Source organism: Dermochelys coriacea, chromosome 6 (assembly GCF_009764565.3).
Source record: "Dermochelys coriacea isolate rDerCor1 chromosome 6, rDerCor1.pri.v4, whole genome shotgun sequence".
Classification (NCBI taxonomy): domain Eukaryota; kingdom Metazoa; phylum Chordata; order Testudines; family Dermochelyidae; genus Dermochelys; species Dermochelys coriacea.
Window position 1 is genome coordinate 64,162,294 of NC_050073.1, and position 25,938 is coordinate 64,188,231.

At 43.2% G+C, this 25,938-nt stretch overlaps 3 protein-coding genes across 19 annotated transcripts in view; 2 read left to right on the forward strand and 1 right to left on the reverse strand.

Annotated features, from left to right (window-relative positions):
- TTBK2 (tau tubulin kinase 2) overlaps nt 1-6,054 on the forward strand; it is a 217,042-nt gene extending 210,988 nt beyond the window's left edge. For all 12 annotated transcript variants that reach the window (XM_038405265.2, XM_038405267.2, XM_043517544.1 and 9 more), the window contains 2 exons: nt 1,150-2,438; nt 3,518-6,054. In XM_038405265.2, the coding sequence (XP_038261193.1) occupies nt 1,150-2,438; nt 3,518-3,986 (1,758 nt within the window). In that variant the 3' untranslated portion in view covers nt 3,987-6,054. The remainder of the gene's footprint in view (nt 1-1,149; nt 2,439-3,517) is intronic.
- Nucleotides 6,055-16,267: 10,213 nt separating this feature from the next.
- LOC119857027 lies at nt 16,268-20,448 on the reverse strand. The gene is made up of 2 exons (XM_038405288.2): nt 19,674-20,448; nt 16,268-17,180 (listed from the first exon to the last, which is right to left on the reverse strand). Exons 1-2 carry the CDS (start codon nt 20,128-20,130, stop codon nt 16,522-16,524), a joined length of 1,116 nt encoding a protein of 371 aa, XP_038261216.1. The 5' UTR covers nt 20,131-20,448; the 3' UTR covers nt 16,268-16,521.
- Nucleotides 20,449-20,478: 30 nt separating this feature from the next.
- The window catches only part of CDAN1 (codanin 1), a 43,771-nt gene continuing 38,311 nt past the window's right edge, over nt 20,479-25,938 (forward strand). For 3 of the 6 annotated variants that reach the window (XR_006282343.1, XM_043517550.1, XM_043517549.1), the window contains exon 1: nt 20,510-20,763. Coding sequence is in view for 4 of the 6 variants with exons in the window: in XM_043517550.1 (XP_043373485.1) it covers nt 20,668-20,763 (96 nt within the window). In the remaining 2 variants the exon portion in view is untranslated. Of the gene's footprint in view, nt 20,764-21,166; nt 21,306-25,938 lie in introns of those variants that run through there. The other 3 variants (XM_038405280.2, XM_043517547.1, XM_043517548.1) reach the window with 3 other exon arrangements.

A 25,938-nucleotide genomic window follows, 5' to 3' on the forward strand; every position in this document is an offset into this window, starting at 1 on the left:
TGCAGCTGTTGAATTCAGATTCCTCAACAGGGTGCATGTCACTATCAAATCCCAGTTTGCTTGTTTTTCATGGAAGTAGATTGAATACCACCAGTATTAACTGCAAAATGTGTTCCTGGGACCTAATGGGTGAGTTTGATTTTACTATCCAATGGTGTCACTATGCTAATTATGCTAAAAGTATGCCCTTTGAGCTCTCCAGCACTTTCAGACTATTTCTGCAGCAAATGCTGGTGAGGTCTGTGATATAAAATTGCAGATTCTATGGCAACTGTCATCAGCCTCATCTTCCAGCAGAGGGGAATCCAGGAGGCTTTTGTGGCCAGACTCACGTTCCATAATCATTTCCACTGCTGATGAACATTACAAGCTCTGACTATAGGTCTATACACCATGGTGACTCAGTGGGAACTATCTGCTGCCTTGACCAAAAATCTCACTTCTTTAATCCTAGCCTATGAAATACTATTAATCATCTTCCATCCCTGACTGCAGGGTCTTGTAATTTTTATAGTATAGCTTGGGGATTACTTTTTACTATGAAATTAAATATGTAAAACTTTTATAAAAATGTGCAAAATTGTATAAAAATAACAAAACTTAGTTTACTGCTTAGGCTGGCTCTGTTCTCCAGCAGGGTTCTTGGTGAATGTAACCTTTTCAGCAGAGATAATGCTTATTTTCATATTTCATACATTTTGTCCCAGGATGGTAGAATATTTTATTTTCTAGTTCTGTAAATCAAATGTCATTTATGAAATTAGCTGTTACTTTTCCAATATGAACATAATGATTGATGGGAAGAATAACACTTTGAACATAGGTTTCAGAGTAGCAGCCGTGTTAGTCTGTATTCGCAAAAAGAAAAGGAGTACTTGTGGCACCTTAGAGACTAACAAATTTATTAGAGCATAAGCTTTCGTGAGCTACAGCTCACTTCATCGGATGCATTTGGTGGAAAATGCATCCGATGAAGTGAGCTGTAGCTCACGAAAGCTTATGCTCTAATAAATTTGTTAGTCTCTAAGGTGCCACAAGTACTCCTTTTCACTTTGAACATACAGTATCAAGTCTGCGTTTTAAAGAGTATGATCTGTATAAGATGATATTCCTATCTTTTTTAATTTTTTCTTTAATTTTCCAATATAGATAACAATACCCAGACCATCAGTAGCATCCACCCAGTCTGCCTCTGAGAGCTTTCATTGTGTTCACCAGCTAGAGAAGAGGGACAGAGACACTCATCCTATGGAACATACTGTGGAATTTTCCTCACCAAAGGAGAATTTGCCTGGATTGGTATTGACAGAGGATGCACTTCCCACTAGTACCAGCAGAACAGATCTGGTACTTCAGTTAAATCATATCAGCCATGAGGTGCTTGATAGGGAAGGGCACGTCAAAGAATGTGTCAGTCTCGTAGACTGTGGACAAAAGAACCTATTTGAACAATGTAGCAGTAGGGAGGAAGAAAAAGAACATGGAAATCTCGCTGTAGAAGCTGAAGAAGGAAGGCTTCCAGTGGTTTCTGAGGCTTCCATAAAAATGTCTCACAAAGGGCAGAGTTCTTCTTCACAAGGGAGCTCAAAATTTGTGGAAGGGAAACCTTCAGCTGCTATTGAATCTGTGGATGAATCACAGCCAAGGACTTCCTGCTTGGTGCCAAATTCAGATGCAAACTATGAGGTACTGAAGTCAGCAGTAGCTGAGACATCAGAGGTTTCACCATCAAGAGTCATAGACCTTTTTGCTGATAGACAGGAAAGTGAAATAGTAGTAGTGCAGGAAAATGGTTTCCATGATAATGAAGAAATTGATCATAGTGAAGACTTGGAATGCCACCAGATGGACCTTACTACATTTTTTCACCAGGAGGGCAAAAGAGAAAAAAATGCCCCCAGAAATGGAGAGCTGTTCCATTGTATTTCTGAGAATGAGAGCTCTCATCAGTCTAAGAGAGACTTGGTTAGGTCACCTTTTGTAGTCAGACAAAGTCGCATACCAGTTTTAGCACAAGAAATAGACTTGACATCAGAGTCCACTTCTCCTGTTTCCGCAAAGGAAAAGCTTCTCCTAAAGAAGGCCCATCAGACAGATTTAGTCAGGCTACTCATGGAAAAGAGACAGCTCAAGTCTTTCCTTGGTAATCTCTCAAGTGCCTCTGACAAGTCACTGGAGGAAAAAATGGCTGCTGCTCCTGTACCATTTTCAGAGGATGACGCCTTATCTGCCTTTTCCAGATTGACACTGGACTCTCATGTGGGCAAACAATCTGAGGATGGCTCTTTGTCACCAAGCAGCTCTCAGTCCAGAAAGAGCAAGATTCCAAGGCCAGTATCCTGGGCTACAACTGATCAAGTCACCAGTGCAACCTCAGCTCAATTCTTTCCTCGTCCACCCCCAGGAAAACCACCAACTAGGCCTGGGGTAGAAGCCAGGTAATACAGACAAACTAGAAATACATATTTTATTTTAAAATAGCTTTGAGCTAGCTTGCAAAGAGTATTCTGAGAATATGCATCGTGTGATTGCCCAAAACTGTCATTTGTAAACCGATTTCTTTTTAAAAATCCTGGATTTGAGTGATCTGACCACAGAAAAGCATTTGAGAAATATCTTAACTATTTTTTAAAAAAAGCTTTAGCTTTAACACATCAGTTAGATATTAATAATATCTTGAAGTGTTACAGAAGGATGTGACGGCCTTCCAGTGAACTCTCCAATAGATATGGAGAGCCAGAATTTTCAAACCTGGGTTCCTAAAGTTATAGCTATATTTAGATACTTAAATAAAAATGACCTGATTCTCAGAAGTGCTGAATACTGAACAAAACCCATTACCAAAGTACTGTTATGTAGAAGTCTATCAGTTTGAAAATTTTGATGAACAATATTAGACATAATTGGTTAGGATCAGATCATGACTGATTATGCACAGGAATGAAAAGGAGCACAGAGAGGACTCCAGAAGCTCTACTTCATCCCTGGACATCTATGCATGGGCAGCCATAATCCTGTTCTGTATACAAGTAGACTACATGTATAAGGGGAGTGTAGGTGTCAACAGTGATTCAATACCCTCTGAAGGAAGTTGTAGGGGGACGGCTTTACTCTCTTCCATACTGACAGACTGCAGTCACAGTGGGTAGACAGGGAGTGTACGCTACCCCTCCAAAAAAGGAGCTGATAAGCACCGCCCTTCAGTATGCTGCTTCCAGTATTATCAGAAAAATAAGTATGCCTGTATGCACTTTGACACCTCTGCCTAGTACTTACAAAGACATTCTTGTTATGTGTTGGGAGTTACACAAACATGGATACTGTATCCATTTGAACTGGACACAAACCAAAACCCTAGATCCAGATACCTCTGAACTTTAGGTAAGTTCAGATCCAGATGTGAACTCTGCAGCTAAGGCCCATCTCTAGTTTCCACTTACATTATGTTTGTGTATATTCATTGTAATGGATAAAGCACAATAAAATGGTGGAAATAATCTCTCCATTTCTTTTTAAGATTACGCAGGTACAGAGTTCTAGGGAGCAGCAACTCAGATTCAGACCTTATCTCTCGTCTGGCTCAAATCCTTCAGAATGGATCTCAAAAACCAAGGAGCTCCACCCAGTGTAAGAGTCCAGGATCACCACATAGCCCAAAAACGCCACCCAAAAGCCCGGTCATCCCTCGACGCAGCCCCAGTGCCTCCCCTAGGAGCTCTTCCTTACCCCGTACAACCAGTTCTTCGCCATCCCGGGCTGGACGGCCCCATCATGACCAGAAGAGTTCATCCCCACACCTTGGGAGGAGTAAATCGCCTCCTAGCCATTCAGGCTCCTCATCCTCTAGGAGGTCCTGCCAACAAGAGCACTTCTGCAGCAAACCAAGCAAGAACGGTCTGAAAGGATCCAGCAGCTCCTGCCACCACTCCCCAAACACTAAAACCCCCACAGGAAAGAGCAAATTGGCTAGTAAACTTAGCAGATAGGAACTGAGCCTTGACAGATGTAAAAGCCTTCTCGTAATTTGATGCATGTTGTGTCTGTGTATTGTCTATTTAAACAAAAAACAAACGAAAAGATCAGTGTTGAGTCCTTGCTTTCAAAAGAAAGTAAACATGATAAATTATTTGACAATTCATAGTGTGTAAATGAGTGGCCAGGCATTGCCTAATGACAGGCAGCAAGCAGATCAGGGAGGGTGGTAGAGGTCAGAGAAGGACAATCAAAGATGTGTGGAACATTTGAAGTTAAAATTATCTCTGAAGTGAGTGTTCTAATAGGGTTTTTTATTTATTTATTGTTTTTATGTTGTATACTTAGGAGATTTGGCCTAATTATTTAAGGCCTTTCTCAAAGAAATGTAATAGAACCTGAAACATCCGTTTTTATTTCCACAATGACACTACCACCTCTGAAATAGGTACTGCTCAGGCATTTATTTGTAGAATTTTAAATAAGCACATTATTTGGAAGATGATATTTTTAATTTGTGAATCTTTTCAGTGTCAGGCTGTGCACATCTCTTTCCGAGTCATTCGCTGTTCATATCTTTCTCCCCTCCCCCTGCTCCAATGGTACAGATTCCCCTACTTAAAAAAACAATTACACACTTTACCTGTTCTGTATACTGATGACATTTTAAAAATAAGTTTTAACATTTTCTGAGTTTTTATAGTGATATTTTGCAGGGCATTTGTCTTTTGTTAGTATCCAAGAACCTTTAAACATCAGTCATGTTGCTTTTTTCCTTCTGGATCCATGGTTCTCCTCTCCAGGCCTGTATTATGTACATTCTGGAGACAGTCATTCCAATCTGAGTTATGGGAGAAAGAAGAAAAAGTCTTCAGGTGGAGGGTTGTTGCAGACTTACCATATATTGCTGTGTGTATTTGGTCAGAAGTATGTAAACTGTCTGAAAGTTTGTCTGAGTGCAAAAGAGAGCCTTTGTTACAACTATCGTTTTCCCATTAGTTATGGACCACTTAAATCCTTGTTGACTTTATTCACAATGTTGCTGTCTTGACATTAAACCCAAGATGGCAGTGCTGAGAAGGAGTAGAGAGAACTACAAACTCAGATTCATTTTTTACCTTGGAATTTAGCTTAAGTCTAGAAGATGAACTGTATGTGTATTCTCAGTGCTGAAAGGAGAGTGCAGAGCCTGTACACTTGCTAGGTTATAGACAAGAGGAATAAAGGCCTTCACTTCCATTTCCTACAGAATCTGAATGAGAATATTTGGCAATATAACCAGAAGGAAAACAAATCTCAGACAACTTCCCTGTTTGGATTTTTGTCTTCCCTTTTGCCCAAATGTCTCTTAGGGAAGCCAGACCCCTTCTCTGTGAATAAAGTCCATGGTGCCTATTTTCCCCAAACAATTTCCTTTAGTACTCACTTAATATGCTGTAGAGGATCATTGTAGGACACTTTAGGGGTATGGCAGCCTTTAGTATGTTCAGAAATGGACAGTGGATCAGAATAGTTTAAAACACAGGAGTACAAGTCTGAAAGGGATACACTAGCATCCCTAATGCTACATGTCCTAGCGGTGCTGGATGTGTGGAAGCACTGTCAGTTACTGATCTGCTTGCTGTAGTCGTATGCCTTTCTAGCCAGCATCTGTGTTTTTTATTTAACCTCTGTTTGCTGCCAAACTAGTACCTTTGGATTGAAAAGGAAATATTTTCTCTCTGAGCTAACACATTTCTAATGCTGCATCACAGCTGCCCTGGAGCTGCACTGAATTTCACTTGTGCTGTCAGTGTGTGTTGGGATTTTCTTTTTCCTCCTGTGTATACTGTTTTCCATAAGTAATGTAGCACAGTGTGGAACCTTAGATTCATTCAGGTTTCAAGCACTGCAGTGGAATGCAATAGGTAGGGCATACCTGCTGTTTCTGAAGAAACTATATTATTGAAAAGGCTTATTTCTTTGTATTATATTGTATAATAGGTACTATACTAATGATTGCATGTCCTCGTGGTAAATTATATAATATAAATATTTATAAATATATATATACATATGCTTATATAAATTCACTTACTCTTTCTCATTCTCTATTTGTAATTTATGGACCACAGATGATGCAGTTCTTTTTCTGTTGCGTATCTGAATACTCTTGACGTTGCATCTCTCATTTCCTGAAAATAGTTTCCTGGCATCCACAAAGTCAAATAGCCTTCATACCTCAGTATAGGGCTGAAGGGTTGGTGATTTGTCAGAAAGCCAGTGTTTTGTGTCTCAGCCTTTTCCTTTTATTTATAGTTTTGTGTGTGTCTGTTTGCGTGTGAAACAGGAGCACAGACTCAGAAGTACTGTATCTTTGATTATAAGATAGGATTTGTAATAATTGTTTTTTCATTTCACAGTGTGCATTTTTAAGCTGCAACATTGCTCATGATACAGGAGCATTGACAGTTAATGAATACCTAATAGATGACTATGACAAAAAAAAAATAAAACCCCATATTTTCCTTTTTGATTTCCTTACCTGTCACCTTGCAGTATACTCTAACAAGAGTTGGATCCCATTGTAGACATCTCTCCTCAAGGCTCTGCTGATACTATCTCTTAAGGCAGTGTGGCAGCTTATGATAATTTTTCATTCTCAATTTTCTGAGGAGCAGTCTCTTTGGTCTTTGAGTTAAGTCTTGTATCAGTGAGGTCTATGGGAGTTTTGCTATTAACTTTAGGGGGGGCAGGTTTGGGCTGTGTGCCCTTCCCCTGAAATATTGAAAATAAGGTATTTACATTTTCTCCCTGATATAGCAGGATCCAGAAACAGGTAATCACTGTTATTGTAAGAATAGTTTGTTTTACAGGTGAGGGGAGACATAAAACTCAAGATATTTTCCTTCTCTCTGCCAGAGATGAAAATATATCCATATTGTGCAATATTATGTAATAGTGAATAAAACTGAGAATAGTGATCTTGTAGAAATACATTACTATTTGCACTTCTTGCCAATACAGAGAGAGGAACAACATCAGAATGGGGGGAAAGCTCAAAGCAGAGGATGGTGCTTTTGGCATTTTCAGTGCAATGCAGGGTAAAATAACTTTGTCCCTGGTGGTGGCTCACTGCAGATTTCGGTGACACAAACAGATTTTGTAGCTGGTTAGAAAACTACTGAGTTACTGATAGAAGCAACTTTACATTTGTGGATTGGTCAAGATTATAGCCTCTCTTGTACTCTTCTTCCCAATTTACTTTGTTGGTTATATAATTCCTTCCCCGTGAAGGTAACAAAATTGAGTATTATGAACTAAACTATCAGCAAATGTAACTATATGGTAATCAAGCCCTGTGTAATTGTCATCCTTGTAATATTTCTAGAAGGGCCTCTGTCATCATCAGTGACCCTATAAAGAATAAATCCCAGCAATGTAAATATATAAATAATTATACGTTTAATTCCAGTTGTTTAAAACACTAAAGGACAATGCCCCCTGTGTAAAGTCTAAGTAAATGGCTTTGTATAGGGGACCTCTGCCATGCTTAGAATAGGGAGAATCTTCCCCAGAGCAGCTGCAGCCATTCTGCACAGTTTGCAGTAGCGTCCCCTTAACACGAAGGTTAGTTCAGGAACCCACTGGCTATACCCTCCTTCAATCCCAATCTCCATTTCTGTGGAGAGAACTGCCATGCAGCTAAGACATACAGGGCTTTCAGGTTCCTCCTGCATAGTTCCCCATCAGTATCCTCCATGTATTCTTAAACTGTGGCAGTTCCACTGCTTTCAGGGGTCTTTTGTGGCCAGGTGGGAGAAGTTGGGGAAGGGGCAGAATTTCCCCCTGCCTATATGACTGCCAAGCCCTCCAGAGCATTTTTGCACAGCTGTCAGTAGGGATCCCTAAATGTATTAAATGAAATAAAATCATTTAAGCATTTGATATTTTACTTCTAAATAACAGAATTTTGTGCTGCTATTTTGCAAGGTACAGTGTGCTTAGTTTGTAGTTTTTAAAAATGTATCTTAATATTGGCAAAACCTTTTCATGGTGCGCTGACAGCTTGTTTGATTAACTATAGGCAAAATCCTGCCCCTGACTTAATGAGCTATGTGACATGCAGGAGCTGGCAGAGAGAAGGATGCCAAGCATACATCTGCCACTAGAGCAGGGCAGGGTGGCTCAGGGTGGGCATAGGTAACATGCTGCTAGGTGCACTGTGCTACTGCTCTAAAAAAGGAGCCATACTTAGTCCCAGCTACCAGTATATATATTAGCTGGCTGGGTGAGTGTTGGGGGGGCGGGGCGTTCCCTGTAGCCAGCAACCATATCCTCTCTGGGCAAAATCCTGCCTTGATGTTCTCTCTTTTTCTAGGTGAGAAACAAGCTCCCTACGCCCTCACCTCACAGAATACTCATGAAACACAGGGCTATATCTTGTCTTATATGTTTAAAAGTGGGCTGACTGACTTTTCATCTTTTAAGGCCTGAGTTCTGAGAGCTCCATTCCATGCATTGCTGGGGCATTTGTAATCATTAATTATAGCAAGGGAAACACTGAAGTTGGTCTTTAAAAGTAGTTCCATTCACTTTCCATTTTTTTGGATAAAAGTACGTGGAAACTACCTTAGCTATTGCCTCCTCTTTGTTAGAATTCAGCTGCAAGAACTAGCTGAGGCCTACTGTACTTTCATTTAGTTTGACCTCCTCCTTGAACTACCCGTACTTATCCCTGGCCTAATTGCCGCACCACCCCCTTCCAAATCATGGGCATAATCCTACAGTCCTAATTTGGGCAAAATGCCCCATGCTCCCTATAAGTGCAGTAGCATTTGTGGCAGTGGCTGAACTGTAATGTACTATAAACCACGTTCTTCTCTCCCTCTCTAAAGTAGAACTTAGGCAATGTCTGACTTACACTACAGTCTCCCTGTCTGTCAGCAAGCGACCTTTTCCCCAGAAGGCTAAAGGATATGAATTCTTGTAGCAACATCAACATGAGAATGAAGAGCTGCCAGGGGGTAATTATTTCAATTTCTTAAAAGTGAGTTAGTGGCAACTGGTGCGTGCTACCCAGTATTGTTTGATATATATTTTTTTCTTTTTGTTTCACCTAAAATATTTTTGCACATTTCATTTTGGTGACAAAATGAACCTTCCAAAAATGAATGGGAGGAATGAGTAGCAATCACAGTCCACTTGATTTCTAGTCACTCGGGTATAAAATAACAATTTGCTTTCTTATGGACCTGATCCTGTGAAGTGCTGAATGCCCTCAACTCCTGTTGACTTCTATTAGAGTTGAGGATGCTCAGCAACTTGCAGGATTGGGCTCATAAGTACACACTATCATTCCAAATGTCTTTTGGTTCATCTGTGCTTCCACTGTTAAACTGTCAGAGGACCTGGTTACTGTTTTGATAAAAGCTGTAGTACTTAACCATGTTCCCTGTGTTTAACTGTTAAAAGCTGTGGATGGCCCTTACTGTTATTGTAGCTTTTAGTATAATGCCTAATCCTTTCATGTATCTCTTTGGTGCAAATGCAAGGAAATTAGACAGTGAACAAATGAATCTTAAGGTATATCTAAGTTACCACAATATACATAAACACCCAATCTGTACTTTTCTGGCCTCCCACCTGAACTCCCCTTCCCCTGAAACACAAACACACAAATCTCTTTGGGAAAAATAAATGAAATAAGGGGGAGATTGGATTGTGTAATGACTCGTACTACCTGGGTTTACTGTAGCATGCTGTCTAAAGCAGAGGAGTCTGTATAATCACAGTCACAGCAGGCTTTAAATCATCTGTCTTTATTTTAATATTGAGTCAGATCTCCCTTTAAGACAAAAATATATAGAAGTTTATTATCTCTAGGTACTGTATGTTAACTTAGTGGCTACTTCATTCAAGTTTTAATTTATATTTTGACTTTCATTCCATCCATTGTCACTAATAGTGTCTCTTAAGAGTAACAAGTGACAAACCTCTAGTACTTGCAATCTTTCCTGTATAGTATATGCTGTTTTTGTTAGCTAGTCACTTTCCAAGATGCTCAGCATGCATGCCAGATAATCATGGGAATGACTTTCTCCCTTTGCAAAAGTTGTTCATTGAGGGGAAAATTATATTCAGAAATTAATATGTGGCTGATGCATAAAGCGAGCACAAGAGATTGTTCTGAACTGCAAGGCTCAGATATTGACCTGAATGTTCTCAAAGATGCATGATATCTGGAGCCTCTGTTTTGGTTCAGGGTCCATCTCTCATTAGTGCTAGAGACTGTGCAGTGCAAAACTTGAGCTTGAATATAACAAAGGATTTAACTGAAATGCTGAAATAAAGAAACCCTGCTTATCTACAAATGAGTATATGATGATTCAGATGTTTTGCTTGTTAGGCCTTCAGCAATATCCTTATCCAGTGTAAATGTTGGCTTATTGGATCTATAAGTTTTACTGTCTACTACTTCCATTCCTCCTGCATATGGGTAACTTAGATCTTGGGCTGGTCCAGCCATTTGCATGCAAGTGAAACTCTCATTGAAATCAGTGGAGGTTTTGCCTGTGTATGGACTGAAAGAATGGGCCCACTGTGAGGATATTTACAGTTGCTGGTTATTTTATTTGGAAAATGAGTATGTTGTGGCCACCGTGCAGACCTATGCCCCATCCTCGTTAATTATAGCAACTGCTGTGACCAGGGGTGCAGAGCACATGGTCTCTAAAGAAATATCAAACAGGCTGCCCATAAGAGGTGTTGACCACCCACAATTCTCAAAAGGAATTTAACTACCTCCAGTGGGAGTTGCAGGTGTTAGCCTCCTTTCAGGATCAGTTCATCTGTGAACTGGCCAGTGTATAGGGTGCTCTAACAGCAGGACAGTTTGCATCTTCCCCCAAAGATAAAATGTTGATGGGTCTTGTCTTCCCATGTATGGAGAATGGGAGTCCTTATAAATCCCTATTACTGCACAGCAGAGCAAGGTCATGATAATTTGACACTGGGGAAGTCGGCCTTTTTAAAAAAAGCTATTTCACACCTAACTGACAGAATCCCAGAAGTAGGTTGCTTGGAAACCTTCCCTGTATTCATACTATCTTCCGTGGCCAGAGAGCAAGGTTCCAAAGTCTTCCTCTGACTTCCGATTTTCACCTTGAATTAGCCCAGACACAAGCTGTTATTCTGGCGCTGGCAGCAACTGATTTTCAACTGCTTTCCTACAAGTATCCAGTCCAATAAATTAAGGAAATCACCAGCAATTCTTAGAGACAAGTAGTAAACTTCTGAATCTGTGAACAGTTGGTTGCTAACCTAAAATCTTGGGGCAATACCACAAAGAAATGAAAATCTGTAAATCTACTAAAGAAAGAATGTTCAGTGAATCCAATAAGAAGACATTTAACAACTCAAGATTAAAATCTATGGTATAATTCATTTACATTTTTCCCAGAGCTTATTTATATTACATTGTGAGTCCTCCAGACTCTCTTGCCCTGTACTTGTTTCTCTCCCCCTGCACAATGAAATCTTGTAAGCCATTTTTTTCTTTTTCTTTTTGCTCAGGCATCCAAGAACATAAGCCTTGGCAGAAGAGCAAAGGCCCTTGTAATGGTCATTTGTATATAAAGGTGTAATTATTTATTTGTTTCCCATTTGTACCATATCAAGGCTTTGTACAATGTTTTATGTTCTGTTTTCAAATTATTTTGTATTTTATTTTTATAAACTGGTTCTAAATAAAATACTCATTCAGCATGCAAAACTGCAATCCTTGACTGCCTATGAATGATGAGTTTACTGTTTATAAAGCTCCTAACCAATTATTTTTATAGCGTATTTCTTGACTGTTGTAATTCTGAATTTATAAATCGAGAGAAGCAGCACCAATTGTGTTATGACATACTGTACTTTTTTGTTTCTTTTTGTTACAGAGAAAGTACATCGTGGAATTGTGTTGGTACTAGAGCGAGCAACAGTGAGATGTTCATGTTGCATATTGGAGTGGTTGAACCAAAGAGCTCCTACTGATTCAGCAGCCTCATACTCTGTATTACAGTAGAAAGGGTAGACACTTTAGCTTTGCTCTATTTCTTGCCCCACTCCCTCCATCCAACCATGCAATGATTCTGTTACAGGTCAAGTTCAGTGTAGTAAAAATCTGGCAGATTCCAAATCTGTCATTCTGCGGCCCGGTCTACACTAGGAAGTTAGGTCAGTATAACTACGTCATTCAGAAGTGTGAAAAATCCACACCCCTGGGCGACACAGTTAAACCGGTCTAACCCCCAGTGTAGACGGTGCTAGGTTGATAAGAGAATTCTTCCATTGATGTAGCTACTGCCTCTCAGGGAGATGGATTACCTATGCCACCAGAACTCCTCCCATCACTGTAGGTAGTGTCTTCATTGAAGCGCTACAGTGGAGTAGCTGCAGTAGTTTGTGTAGACATACCCTGAGAAACCAACAGTCCCCTTGGGTACCTTCCCTCCAGTCAGACAGGTCTCTGTGGTCAGTGTCTTCATAGAGCGATGGTGATTATTCTCCGTATGATGGTCCTGGCTGTTACTGGCCTTGCAGCCCCATCAGGAGACCAGCCTCATTTGTGAACAATATATCTGAGCTGCAGCAATTAGGGAAGTGAAAGAAGTAAGGCTGTTGTAGAAACCAGACAATTTTCAGTAACAGTCTTACTAAGTCACTGGTTGGTCTGATCAATGTTACTTCTGTTATTCAGAGATTTTCCCCCTTTCATATCTCTCTGGTAAAAAAAACAGGTACAGATAGGCTTAATCCCCTTCAGAGGTTATATTTGCCAGTAACATACATGCATTTCTCATTCCCTATATGCTGTCGAAAATATTGTCTGGTCTGTTACATGGCAAAATGGAATATTTTTGGTAAAGTCCACAACAGCAGGGAAAAATTCCCTCAACGCTATTACAGCTATAGCACCACCTACGTGTGCTATGCAAGTGCCATGCTAGGTAATGGTAACACAAATTAAGGGCCCAGTCCTGACCCCATTAAAGTCAATAGCAATACTCCACTGGCTTCCACAGTAGCTGGAACAGGCCCTCACCTATTTTCTTTTATGTAGATAATTTCAAGTCACTTCACACAATAGGAAGCATAAATCCGGAATTCATTTACACAGTAATAATCCCAGAAAATATCTTGGTTTAAAAGCAGGAAGGAATTTAGTGGCGTGCTTCAGGAGGAACAGGTTTCATCTTGGATGTTTTGTATCAGTAGATCAGTTGAGCACATAAAGGAATGACTGCTCAGGCATATGATGATGGAGGTCAAAATAGCTATTCTATACACTCTGTACTGGAGCCAATTTATAGATCTTTCACTGCTCTAAACTTGGTTTAAAAGTGGATCATATCACAAGTGAAGGAGTTTTGTCTTAATCTGACTCCTGATTAATGTAAGTAAATGACACAACTACTATAGAGTCTCTCAGTATGTCTTGTTCATGATCACACTGGAGGTACTTGTCTACCTACTGTTCCTAGAGTCTCAGGAGTTCCACAGCACTTGCCCTACGAACATTAGCTGCTTCTGAATTGAAAAATCCAATTCTCTTAGCAGGGTCTTAAACTTCAGTGTGATAGAGGCTCAAGCTAGGCTCTACCAAGCAATGTTGCCACATAGCAAATGCAGCAATTCAACAACTGGAGAAATGGCCTTGAAAGAAGTGGCTGCTGTAGTCTGGACAAGTTGGCAGTCACTGCCCAGAATGATTAGGTGAGCGTTAGAGCACAACATTTCACTAAGCTAACTGGAATATTACAGAAGCATTAATCACTATTTGTCCTAAAAGAACAGAAGCGAAGGCTGCTTTTCAGTTAAAGGAAATACAACTTGATGAAGCCCACATTTCAATGAGTGGAATCTGAATATACGAAATCCCAGCATGTTAATATGTGCACATCAGGCAAACAGGAATCCTATGCTATTCCCAAGCAATAGGAAGCTTTTAACATCACAGGACTCAGAAACAAGTTTTGGACTGGGTCAGTTTAAGAAAACCTGGTAAATGATTAGTAAAATAGTTGTACCTATCATCTGCACCAACTGCTTTTGTGAAGTAAAACTTTCAGAAGTCAGACTATCACTTCAAAGAAGGCACCTAGCCTGTATTAACCCGCACTGTAGATGTACTGTATGCTTGTGTTACAGTATAATCTTGCATACGGTACACGGACTAGGGCAGTGAGGAAGAACACACACCAGCGATATTACTACTGCAGGTTTGCTTTTAATTAGGCTGTAGCTGCCAGATTAAAAAAATATATATATATACAGGCGCTGAAGTTAATATAAAGGAGAATAAAAAGGAATCTTTTCATTAGAAGTAAAGGGAAACTAATGAGCTGGAGAAAGTAATGCAATAGTTTCCAAAGGTGATGACAAAAGAACCCTACTTTTGCATTTGTGATCCTTGCATCTAACACTGATAGAACACACCTAAACTCCAAAGTCTGAACTACTTCAACCATGGCACCAGCAGATAGCATATGTGTTTGTGCTGGTGCAGGGTAACAGTCCATCCTTGTCTCAACCTTTCGTTTCTTTCTTTCTGCTGTAGGAAGTGAAGTAACTGCCAACAGTAACTATTGTGGGGGATAGAGGGTCAGCTAAGTCCCCCCCCCCATTCTGTATAATACTATCTGGAAAAAACGTCTCTGGGAGTTTTTAAATTTGACACTATATGCTCTTGCCAATTTTTAATTTTTCAGATATTTTCTTTCAGTCATCTGGATAATTTGAGATTTGTTCTTCAGCAATACCCGAGGAGCTGCCAGTTAGAATCACAGAGCTCTCAACATAATCAGGCCCTCTTCTATACAGCCAATCCCAAATGCTGGTTGCGGAGACTCTGTAGAGGCTATGCAACTGAGATTTGCTCAGCTTGCTCACCTTGAGGCAGCAGTTTCACAGGCTGTAATAAGGAGATGTTATTTTGGGGCCCCTGAGGAAAATCCTTGCACCACTCCCAACTGCTGATATCCCCTCAGTTTTATCACAGTTTGAAGCAAAGGGCTTCATCATTTCCTCAGGATTAACAGAAAGATATCTCCTTAAAGTGCAGTACTACTGTCACAACTGATTGTAAAAATGATGTCTGTCTTAACAAAGCCACATGGTTTCTCAGCTAGGAAAGGGGGAGCTGGACTCTGTGGGTATCTGTACAGAGCAGGCATACATACAAGTCACAATTTAAGAACTGTTAAATAGCAATTTTCCCTATTTTGATACTCAAACTAAATGCATTGTCATCTGTAGAAATTAATGCAAAAAGCAGACTTTTGTTCTTTTTATCAGGAGAAATAATGGTTCTCCTTGGCTCTTTTTTGCTCCAGGGCTGGCATTTAGGAATTGTTTTCTACTCAGACTCTCCTTGCTCCCATCCTCTCTCTTCCCTCAGGATGTTGTATGGAACTATCTTTTTCTTCCATGTTTGTACAGTGCCTAGCACAATGTGGTCCTGATCCATGACTGGGGTTCCTAAGTGCTATGATATAAATAACGATAAGGAATGGAAGATCTTCTAACACTTCCACCCAAACAGAGGCCCAGCACATGGAACTCTTTCAAGAGCCAGGAGAGAGCACTTGCTCTGCCCCAGCCTAAGCCAAACCCTAACTAGTATACTGAGTAGCAAGTCTGTCAGTTCCGGACAATGTAGGATATGGGTTTCTCTTCTACCTCTTTCAAATGGTGTGACATTTGTCCCCAGAAAGCATGCTGGCTCTGCTGAAGACAGAACCTGGTGCTAAGCTATATCAGCAGATTGTTTCATATTGAGAGCAAGTATCACGCACCAGAAATTAAATTTTTTTGCTATATTTCTCTTTTTAAAAAATTGTGACAAATAACACCCTGCAGTTTCATTGCAGTTAAGCAAAATGCTTCTGCAGGGAATGTGCATCTGAAGAGCTGGGAATGAACAGTGACCAGATGGATCAATGCTGGATGAAATCTGAGCAGCACATTCATGGATCAGTGGCACTGTGGCCTAGTTCTATCCCATCCCGAGGAGGTAAAGTTGCCAAACCCTTTGGATACCTTTCACGGACCAGATTTTTTTTTTTAAAGTCTTTTTTAAAATACAATAAAAATAGCAGATACTAAATTTAAAGTAAACTATTTTTGCAGTTGGGTTTTAAAAAATACACAACTTGTGTAACTAACAGATTCTGTTTCTGTTATTCAATAACTGTAACATTACCCCACTCCATCATGCCTTTTATGTTCAAAAAGTCACATTAACCCAAAGAGGATACAGACAAGAGTCTTAGTCAAAATAAATTTGATTTTTTTTGAAAGAAGACGATGAAGAAAACAGAAGAGAGACATTAACCAACTGCAACAGTTAGTGTTAACAAATGGGAGATTGGTAGTTAGTGTCAAATGCCACCTAATGTGAAACTTTCCCCACTGGGGAAAAAAAAGCAGGAGGCAAGTCCAATTTGCTCCATTATAGTCACAGGCTGGAGCAGATCATATAACAGCACCGCTAACATCAGTCACTTTACATATATTCATGTTTTACACATCTGCAAAACAGAAATAGTAGCAGCCATTTGGATGTTCTTTCTTAATGGTTCTCAGGGGTGGTCTAGGAAATTCCGAAGGGCCTGGTTCTTGAGACATAGAGCTGGAACTGCAGCTGCTGCTTCTGCTGCTGCTTCCAGCCACCTGTGCTCTGCCTCTGTCCTCAGCTGGGGAGATCTGGGGAGACCCAGGACTCAGATACCCTGCTGTGGTCTGAGTAGAGGTGGTGGCATAGGTAGTTGGGCCAGTGTTATTTTTCACATAAACATTTTTGATAGCCACCAACGTGTGTGCCATAATACTGAGGCTGTTGCTGAGATCTTGCATGCCTTGCTGCAGCAGCCGAAGGTTGTGGTTGACACTGTCAAAGCCAGACTGGATCACCTGCATCTGGTTCTGCTGGATCTGCATTAGGTCCTCTTCTGTAATTTCATTTTGGTCTGTCTGAGACCGGCCTTTTGTTTTGGCTTTTACTTTCCCAGACAAACCACTCCCAGCCGTTCCCAGAAAGGGCAGTTGCTCCTGGCTAGGTGGAACCACAGCCATGTCCTCAGAACTTTCTTCTGGCTCCACTACCTTCACTACTATTTCCTCTTTTAAGTTCATCTTCTCAAGACAGGGTTGGTGGGATGGACCAGGATCATCTGTAAACCCTAAAAGGGCAGGGAGGAGGGAAAAAAAAAAAAAAAAAAAAAAAAAAAAAAAACCAGAAACAGGAGTCAATAGACTTCATTATCTCTGTGGTCAATCAAACCTCTGCCTGCCCAGTGAGCACGATTGGCATTTACGTGGTAGTTAATACTTCTACTGTCAAGACCCTATAATGATGACTTGTACTCTATCATCCCCTACACTTATAGCATAGGTATCATCTTTAGTACAGAAAAAAAACGAAACATGCTCACTGTAAATGACAACTCTGAGCGATGCAAATCTCAGATTAAAAATCACTCACTCCCCAATAGACCAGCCAAAAGCATTTGCTTCAGACAGGGGTGAAAGTAAGTCGAGTGACTTACTGGTATTCTGGGGCCAGCTTTGGCCCCTGGAAGGGGTGGGGTTGAGAGGGTCAAAGCTAGACCCAGCCCACCTTGTAAGGTAAGTGCCCCCCCTCCCACCGGGGTAGCAGCAGCAGCAGCAGCCCAGGGCACCGGGGGCTATTTAAAGGGCCCGGGGCTCCCCGCTTCTACCGCTCTGGCCCTTTAAATAGCCACTGGAGCCCCGCCACTTCCCCAGGGCTCTGGGGGTTATTTAAAGGGCCCGTGGCTCCCCTGCTTCTACGGCCCCAGTCCTTTAAATAGCCCCCAGAGCAGTGGCGATGGGGCTCCAGGGGCTATTTAAAGGGCCAGGGCTGTAGAAGCAGGGGAGCCCCGGGCCCTTTAAGTAGCCACCAGAGCCCTGCAGCCCCTACCCCAGGGCTCCAGCAGTGGAGCTCTGGAGGCAATTTAAAGGGCCTGGGGCTCCAGCCACTTCTGGGAGCCCCAGGCCCTTTAAATTGCCCCCTGGGGAAGCCGGGCTGCCTCAGTACGGTGCACCAGCTCTTACCAGTACACCATACCAGCTTACTTTCACCTCTGGCTACAGAAGAGATTAAGTTCATTCCAAGCTTTTATTTTCCTTTCTCCCAGCTCAGCACAAGAAACCCAGTATCTGCAAGGCAGAAACAAGTAACATCCTATCTGACTTGCTCCTCCTTGCCTGAAGTAAGATTCAGTGCACTAAAACTCATACCTTGCAGACCCATGCACAACAGGGTGTAATTTACCCATTGGCTGCAGTTTACAAAGGCTGGAATTTGCATGGTGGAATGCTTTCTTGTGAGTGGAAGGAATGATCCAAAATTGCACATGTGCAGGTGGGTCTAATGCCCCACATCCACGATATGTCTGTTCACTTTTCATGACCTAGCATGCAAAACCTACCAACAGTTGAGCATCTCTGTGATTTAGGTGAGGAGGAAACCCCCATAAGCAGAAATTATTTTGGAAAAATGGGTTTGTTGTACAGTAGAGCATCCCTAACTTGCACACAACTGGACCTCTGGCGAATCAACAATTAAGCGAAGACTTTTATTGTTGAAGACAAGGATCTGCTTCTCAAATCATGCTGTGTTCTTTTCTTCTCAACTATAATTACTTGTGACTTGATACTTTATACAGTCTACCCGTAAGGCCACACAGTGTTCTATGAGGGTTTTTTCACTCTTTGAAACGCAGAAGGAGAAAGAGAACGGATACTGCTTAAGACCCTGATCCTTACATTGCTTACCTTGACTATTAAGAGTACTCCCACTGAAATCAATGGGACACCTCACAGGAATAAAGTTAAGCAGGTAAATAAGTATATGCAACATTAGAGATTAACAATGCACTTTGCAGCTAGATATGATGAACATGAGAGACAGAGATTTAACATGAATAAAAATCCCCCATAATGTAAATTAATTTTTCACATGAACAAGATATACATCATGGCCCCTAAAACACTGGAAGAGGAGAGCCTCACTGGCACAGAGACTAGCATAAGCAAGCACAAGAAGCTTCAAGCCCAAGGCTGCCTGGGGTAAGTTTCACTTATATCTATGTCATTTGTACATTACACTACTGTCTCATGTAAGTAAACAGGAGTTTTTAGTGTGTGTGTGTGTTGGGGGGGTGCTCAGTGCTGCTCTGAATCTGGCTCTCAGAATGCACCTCAAGGACAGGCTGCAAACCAACATCTACCAGTGCTTAAAGTGGGGGAAGGAGTCACACGGGGTCACCGACAGGGCAAAAAAATCATCATTAAGAATGAACCGGGTCACTGCGGCGGGGCGTGGGAGGAAGCTGCATTTTACCAAAGCTGCTGCTCCCCGCTGATGACAGGAGCCCCCTTTCAGCGCCGAACGGGGGGAAAGAAGCACAAGGCCGCCCCCGCCTGCCACTAGGAGCCCTCCGGGCGCTGCACAGAGGCTGAGCTGGCCCCTCTGCGGGAGGGATTGACCCGCTCTTCAGCTCGAGTGACCTGGAGGGGCTAATTCCCCGGCTCCATGGCAACGCCGACTCCCGCCGCGCCGGAGGCCCAGGGAGGAGAAGCCGAAGCCGAAGCCGAGACCGGGCGGGGGGCGCATAGGGGCCCGCTCCCCCCTCACCAGCCCCGGAGCTCACCGATGTCCACCACGGAGGCTCCGGGCAGATCCAGCGTGTCGATTCCGCCCACGATGGGCACGGCCTCGGCGGGGCCGAGCGCGGAGCCGTAGGCGCGCTGGTGGTCGGGCTGCGGGGCGGGCTGGGGCATCTCCTCCGTGCACAGGAGCAGGCCGAGCCCGCCGGAGTGGCCGGCGGGGCCGCAGCCCTGCGAGAGGCGGCAGAGCTTGCTGCGGTCGCGCCGCTTCAGATCCCTCCAGCGCTTCTTGAGATCCTCCACGTCGCGGGGGCAGGCGGCCACCGGGTTCACCTTGTGCCGGATCAGCTCCCAGACCCGCCGCTTCTGGCCCGGGGAGGCGCGGCCCGGCCCCGCTGCGAACAGCATCTGCTCGTGCTTCAGCACCTGCTCGATCAGCACCTCGGTCTCCGCCTCGTTGAAATTGGCTTTGCGCCGCTTGGGCGAGTCCTCGGCCATCATCCTCCCCGGCGGGCGGGGCCCGCGGGCCGCCCCGATCGCCGCGCGGCCGCCGCTAGGCCACAGCCCGGGCCCTGCTCCGCAGACCGACGCTGCGCACGAAAGCGAGGGACGCGCAAGCCCCCGGCGCAGGCGCCCCGCGCCCCGCTTGTTGACATGGGGAGAGGGCGGGAGCCGGTGTCCGGGCGGCCCCGCCCCGCGCAAGGGAGCGGGCGCGCGCCGCTCCCCCGATGGGAATCCCCGCTGAGACTCGCGTCCGCCCGACCTGGCCCCGCCCACCACGGGCACTGAGCGTTCTAGCCCCGCCCCTTTCGCCGTCACAACCACACCTCACGGCGCAAATCTGATCCGAGACCTCCCCTAGCCGAGGCCCGAGTAGGCTAGTAGCGGCGCTGTCCTCGTGGTACAGCGTTCTAGCCCCGCCCACAGCTGGTGTGCCCCGCGCTTGAGGGACAGGCGGGGTCTGCCTCCGCCCCCTGCCGCAGCCGGTCTTGTCCGCGCGCCTGCTCGGCCGGCCGGCCGGCGGGCGGGCGGCCGGGGATGGCGGCGGTTTTGGAGCTGCTGCTGCGAGAGGAGGTGGCGCCCGGTGCCGTGGTGCGGTGGCTCGACCACGGCTCCAGCCACCGCCCAGCCGAGGTAACGCGCAGCCTAGCAGCGTTGTGTGACGCTGCTCCGCCCTCAGCCCGGCAGCGAGGGGCCGGGGCCTGCTGTAGCCCGGACTCCCCGCCCCGGGCGGGCCAGCGTCTTGGGCTGCAGCCGGGCTGCCCCGGGGCGGCCTCTGGGCCACACGCCCAGCCCGCCGCTCGCCTGAGCACGGAGGGCTGCTCCTGGGGGCTGCAGGGCTCCCTCCCTCCCCACTCGGGCCCTAGCGCGCCGCCCTAAACCCCGGCCTGCGTCCGGGCGCAGCGTCACCGGAGGGAAGGAAACCTCGTGTCGTGCTTAGCCCGGATCTGAGGGGAGTCCGGGCAGCCGGCGGGCCAAGGCCGAGGCTCTCCGAGGCGCAGGGCAGCCCATGAAGTTGGCGCCCTGGTGCTGGGCCCTGGAGGTGGTCAGTCCCTACAGCGAGCTGGAGGAAACCAATGGGGGAGGAGCAGCAGCGGCGCTGGTAAAGAAGTGCTTGGGGCGTGTCCCTCCTCAGTGGCCCAGCCCCACGAATGCCTTCATAAATAAAGTGCCAGGTGTGTGTGATCCTTCGCGCCCTTCCCATCCCCCCGCTTTCAGCACTGCCCCTAGTTTCCATGAGCTGTGCTCCTGTGTTAGGAGAAGGGTAGCTGAAGTTACGGTTTACGTTAATTAAGTACAGCTTTTTTTTTCTGGCAGTTTGCAAGCCCTTGGTGTGACCCACAAAACTGCTTGGTGGTTGTTTTGGTCTGTAGCCGCTCAGGAAGGCTTGGCCGGGTGAAAGCTGAGCAGGGTGGCCAGATAAACTCAGCCTGAGCTCCATAGCCAAGTGTGTTTACAGAACGCTCACCGAATTCTCTTGTATTCCTGAAATGTGGCTGTCGCTGTAGTTTGTGAGCTCCATCTGCTGGTTTTGCAGCAATCTGTTATCAAACGCTATTTTAAAGGCACAGTCTATTAACACCCTCTCATCAACCTGATAAGTTAAGTGAGGTCTAGCCTGGTTATTACTTGAATAGACTTCCAAAGAAATCTAGGTTTCAGAGTAGCAGCCGTGTTAGTCTGTATTCGCAAAAAGAAAAGGAGTACCCGTGGCACCTTAGAGACTAACAAATTTATTAGAGCATAAGCTTTCGTGAGCTACAGCTCACGTCTAGGATGCGGCAGGAAGAGAGTGGCAGTTTAATAGCACTGATCCCTCTGAGTTAGTACTGAGTAATTGCTCCAGTAGAGTACTTTGTTGCTGTCAGTGCTGTCTCATGCATGAGATTTAAAATGCTTCATTAAAATCTCTTGGTATTTTTCGTAAGTTAGAAGGGGTAAACAGTATTTTTACCAAAGGCCACCTAAAGTAATTACACTATTTCTCTTAGCTTCCTGTCTAAAACTATTGTATAGTGTTGCTGCTGAGCAGGTGTCACTTTCTAATGCATCAGTTACTGTGAATCAAGGAGTAGCTGAATTTAGGTTTGTGATGTGTTTGGAGTCTTTTTGGGAAGAAAAGTGCTGTATAAATCAGGGTGGATTTGATTTAAATCACTAGTCAGGAAGACTCTATTTAATCATGGATTTCTACATAAAAGTGCATTCTTGGTTGTTAAAACCTTAATACATATTCTTCACAACTCAGAGATAGATGTAGGTTTCATTTTTAGAAGATACACTCTGTATGTTTTTAAAGTGATTTATTTTGAAAACTTTTCAGATTAGTTTTACAGCTATATCATAAAATGAATGATTGTTTGGTTATTTCATTTATCAAAGATAATAGAAGCTGATAGTTCACCTCCCAAGGACTTCGTAAATATCTCCAATTCAACAGGTTAATAATTAATATTTGGAGGATTTTCTTGCCATGCTGTATTAAGAGGAAAACATCACCAAACAGACATTTAAATTGTTTTATTTAACTAAAACAAAACAGTTATATATTCTGGATTTTTTTTCTTCAACAGCAAACATAATATTTTAACAAAACAAGCATTTGAATTTTTGAAATTAGTTAAACATTCAAGTTTTTTAAAATCATCAGGTTTGTTTTGTTAAAATTGTTTTTAACTAAAATAGTTAAATTAAATTTAAAAAACAAAATTTCAATTGACTGTCAGTCAGGTCAACATGAGAAACTTAAAATATTGGCTTCTGCAGCTAACTCAGTCATCTTCATTTTCCTGTTTATTCATAATCTGGAAAAGAAAAAAACTTTCTTGCTTTTTTAGGTCCCAAACGATTTCTCAATTTGGAATGAATTAGTCCAAAGGAAGAAAATATTCTTTTAACAGCAGTAGCTGCTTCTGCTGGTGTAGAAAGTGAGATTATTTCTTCAACAGTTTCTGATTCAAAGTGCTTAAGTGACTTCCACAAGTTCACTGGTGTGACTTTCTTTAAAACATCATCAGCAAACGTATATTTCTTGAATGGTTCTTATTCCCAAACTGGGTCTCTTTTACAGCCTGCTGCCATTATTTAAAAACATTTTTGCTGTCAACAAGCATGTTCTCTCTGGAGACACACATCCACAGTTTGAGAACTGCAGAACCAAGCATCTCTGATATTTATCTTCTAGACTGAGCACTGAGTCCCATTGGGTAGATAGAAAGATTAACTTAAATAATCTATACAGAAGCACCTGACACTCCATAAAATTGGGTCCCTAATCCATGAACTATTGGAACTCACTTACAAAACTTTTTTTAAACATTACATAAATTTATAATCCCTATTCCATGATATATTTGAGCTATAATGTATCTTAATTAAAACTATCTTTAGATAGGCTTTTTCCTCAAAAAGGTCAAATCAAAAGACACTCACTGCAGTTTTGAAGGGGGGGGGGAAGGGGAAGAGATAAAATTGAGATATATTGTGAAGTCATTGTCAGTGCAGCTTTGCCAGCTAGAAGAATATTGCTTAAAAGGGAGATCTGAGGTCTAGGTGCACTGAACTGGGAATCTGGAGACCTGGATTCTATCCCTGGCTCTCCCACTGCCTTGCTATGTGACCTTGGGCAAATCATTTAATCTCTTGTCTTTTTCCTCTTTCTTGTCTATTTGGGCAGGAATGTCATCTTGTATGTGTAGATGGCCTAGCAGTGAGTCTTGGTTGGGGCCTCTTGGTTCTGTTGTAATACAAATAATAAATAAACGTTGGTTGTGAGTGATTTGTGTTTTTGTGATTGTATTTGAAAACAGGCTTTGCACGTTATAGCATTTTCTGCTTAAGGACTTCAGTGTGCTTTACAAATATTGACTAACTCTCACAGCTGTCTCACTCATTAGGACACTACCCCTATGAGGTAGACAAGTAATATTCGCATTTTCATAGATTTTTTTTTTTTTTAAGGCCAGAAGAGAGTATTCAATCATTTCGTCTGACCTCCTGTATAAAACACAGACCTTAGAATTTCACCCAGTTAGTTGTGCATTGTGAGTTCATTTTACAGGTGGGAAACCTGATCGTTTGACAGGGTAACTGTCTTGGTGAAATGTGAAGTCCTAGAATACATCAGGTGTGGTATTTCCAGTAGCGAGAGGCAAGTGTTAATATCCTTGTATAAGGTACTGGTGACACCTCATCTGGAATACTGTGTGCAGTTCTAGTCTCCCATGTTTAAGAAAGATGAATTCAAACTAGAACAGGTGCAGAGAAGGGCTACTAGGATGATCAGAGGAAGGGAAAACCTACCTTATGAGAAGAGACTTGAGGAGCTTGGCTTGTTTAGCCTAACCAAATGAAGGCTGAGAGGAGATATGATGGCTCTCTATACATACATCAGGGATAAATACCAGGGAAGGTGAGGAGTTAAGTGCCAGTGTTGACCCAAGAACAAATGAGTATAAATTGGTCATCAACAAGTTTAGGCTTGAAATTAGATGAAGCACAGGCATGGACTTTGTGATTTCCCCGGGAGAGCTCGACCTCCCCGCTCTGCCCAAGACCCCACTGAGCACCCACTTTTTTGGGTGGATGCTCCAGCCCCAGAGCACACCCAGAGCTGGCACCTGTGAGATGAAGTGAAGGAGGAATGAAGTTCTGAAGCAGCCTTCTGGTAGAGAGGGTAGTAAACCTAACTGGTTTCAAGGCTGAGCATAAGTTTATGGTGGAGGAGATGGTATGACACTGCCTACAATGGCTCATGGCCCATCTGTGACTGCTAGTAACAAATATCCCCATTGTCCAGAGATGGGACTAACTAGATGGGGAGGACTCACAGTTGCTACAGATTTCAGAGTAGCAGCCGTGTTAGTCTGTATTCGCAAAAAGAAAAGGAGTACTTGTGGCACCTTAGAGACTAACAAATTTATTAGAGCATAAGCTTTCGTGCATCCGATGAAGTGAGCTGTAGCTCACGAAAGCTTATGCTCTAATAAATTTGTTAGTCTCTAAGGTGCCACAAGTACTCCTTTTCTAGTTGCTACAGAGAATTCTTTCCCAGGTGTCTTGCTGGCAGGTCTTTCTGTTATGCTCATGGTTCAACTGATCACCATATTTTGGATTTGGGAAGGAATTTTCCCCTAGCTCAGATTGACAGAGACCCTGTTGGGTTTTTGCCTTCCTCTGCATCATGAGGCACAGGTCACTTGCTGGTTTGAACTAGAGTAAATGGATTCTCTGTAACTTGAAGTCTTTAAATGATTACTTGAGGATATTGGTAACTAAGCCAGAGGTTATGGATCTATTACAGGAATGAGTGGTGAGGTTCTGTGTCCTACGGTGTACGGGAGATCAGACTAGATCACGATGGATGCTTCTGGCCTTAATATCTGAGTCTAAGGGCATTTAGCAAGTCTGCATCAGAGCTGATAAAAATCCAGGTCTGTTGATTCAGTTTTGTGCTTTAACTAGTGGAGACACTTTTTGGAAAACTGTGAACAGTAGAAAAGCACAGAGAGACTTTACAGATTTTTCTTACTTGAGCTGGAAACTGAAATTCATTTGCATTCTCAGCCAAATCTCTCGGCATGTGCTCCTTGAAGGGCACATACGTGAAGCAAAGGAAGATAGTAGTTCCACTATTGCCTTTCTTAAGAAAAAGCTCCATAAAAATAAAGTACTTGCTGTCTTCTGAATTTCCTGCTTTCCGTTTCACCAGGGTCTCACTTAGGGAAACAAAGCTTTTTCTCTTTGGATAGGGCCTAAGAGAGGAGAGCACAAGTATGACAATGTGGTTGCAAGGTCTCAGTACAAAAA

Excerpts from the sequence above, each read along its gene's own strand:
- LOC119857027 (XM_038405288.2), bottom strand. The coding sequence starts at position 20,130 with ATGATGGCCGAGGACTCGCCCAAGCGGCGCAAAGCCAATTTCAACGAG. Across the intron at positions 17,181-19,673 it reads AGCCTCCGTGGTGGACATCG|GGTTTACAGATGATCCTGGT; the intron begins GTGAGCTCCGGG and ends CTGCCCTTTTAG.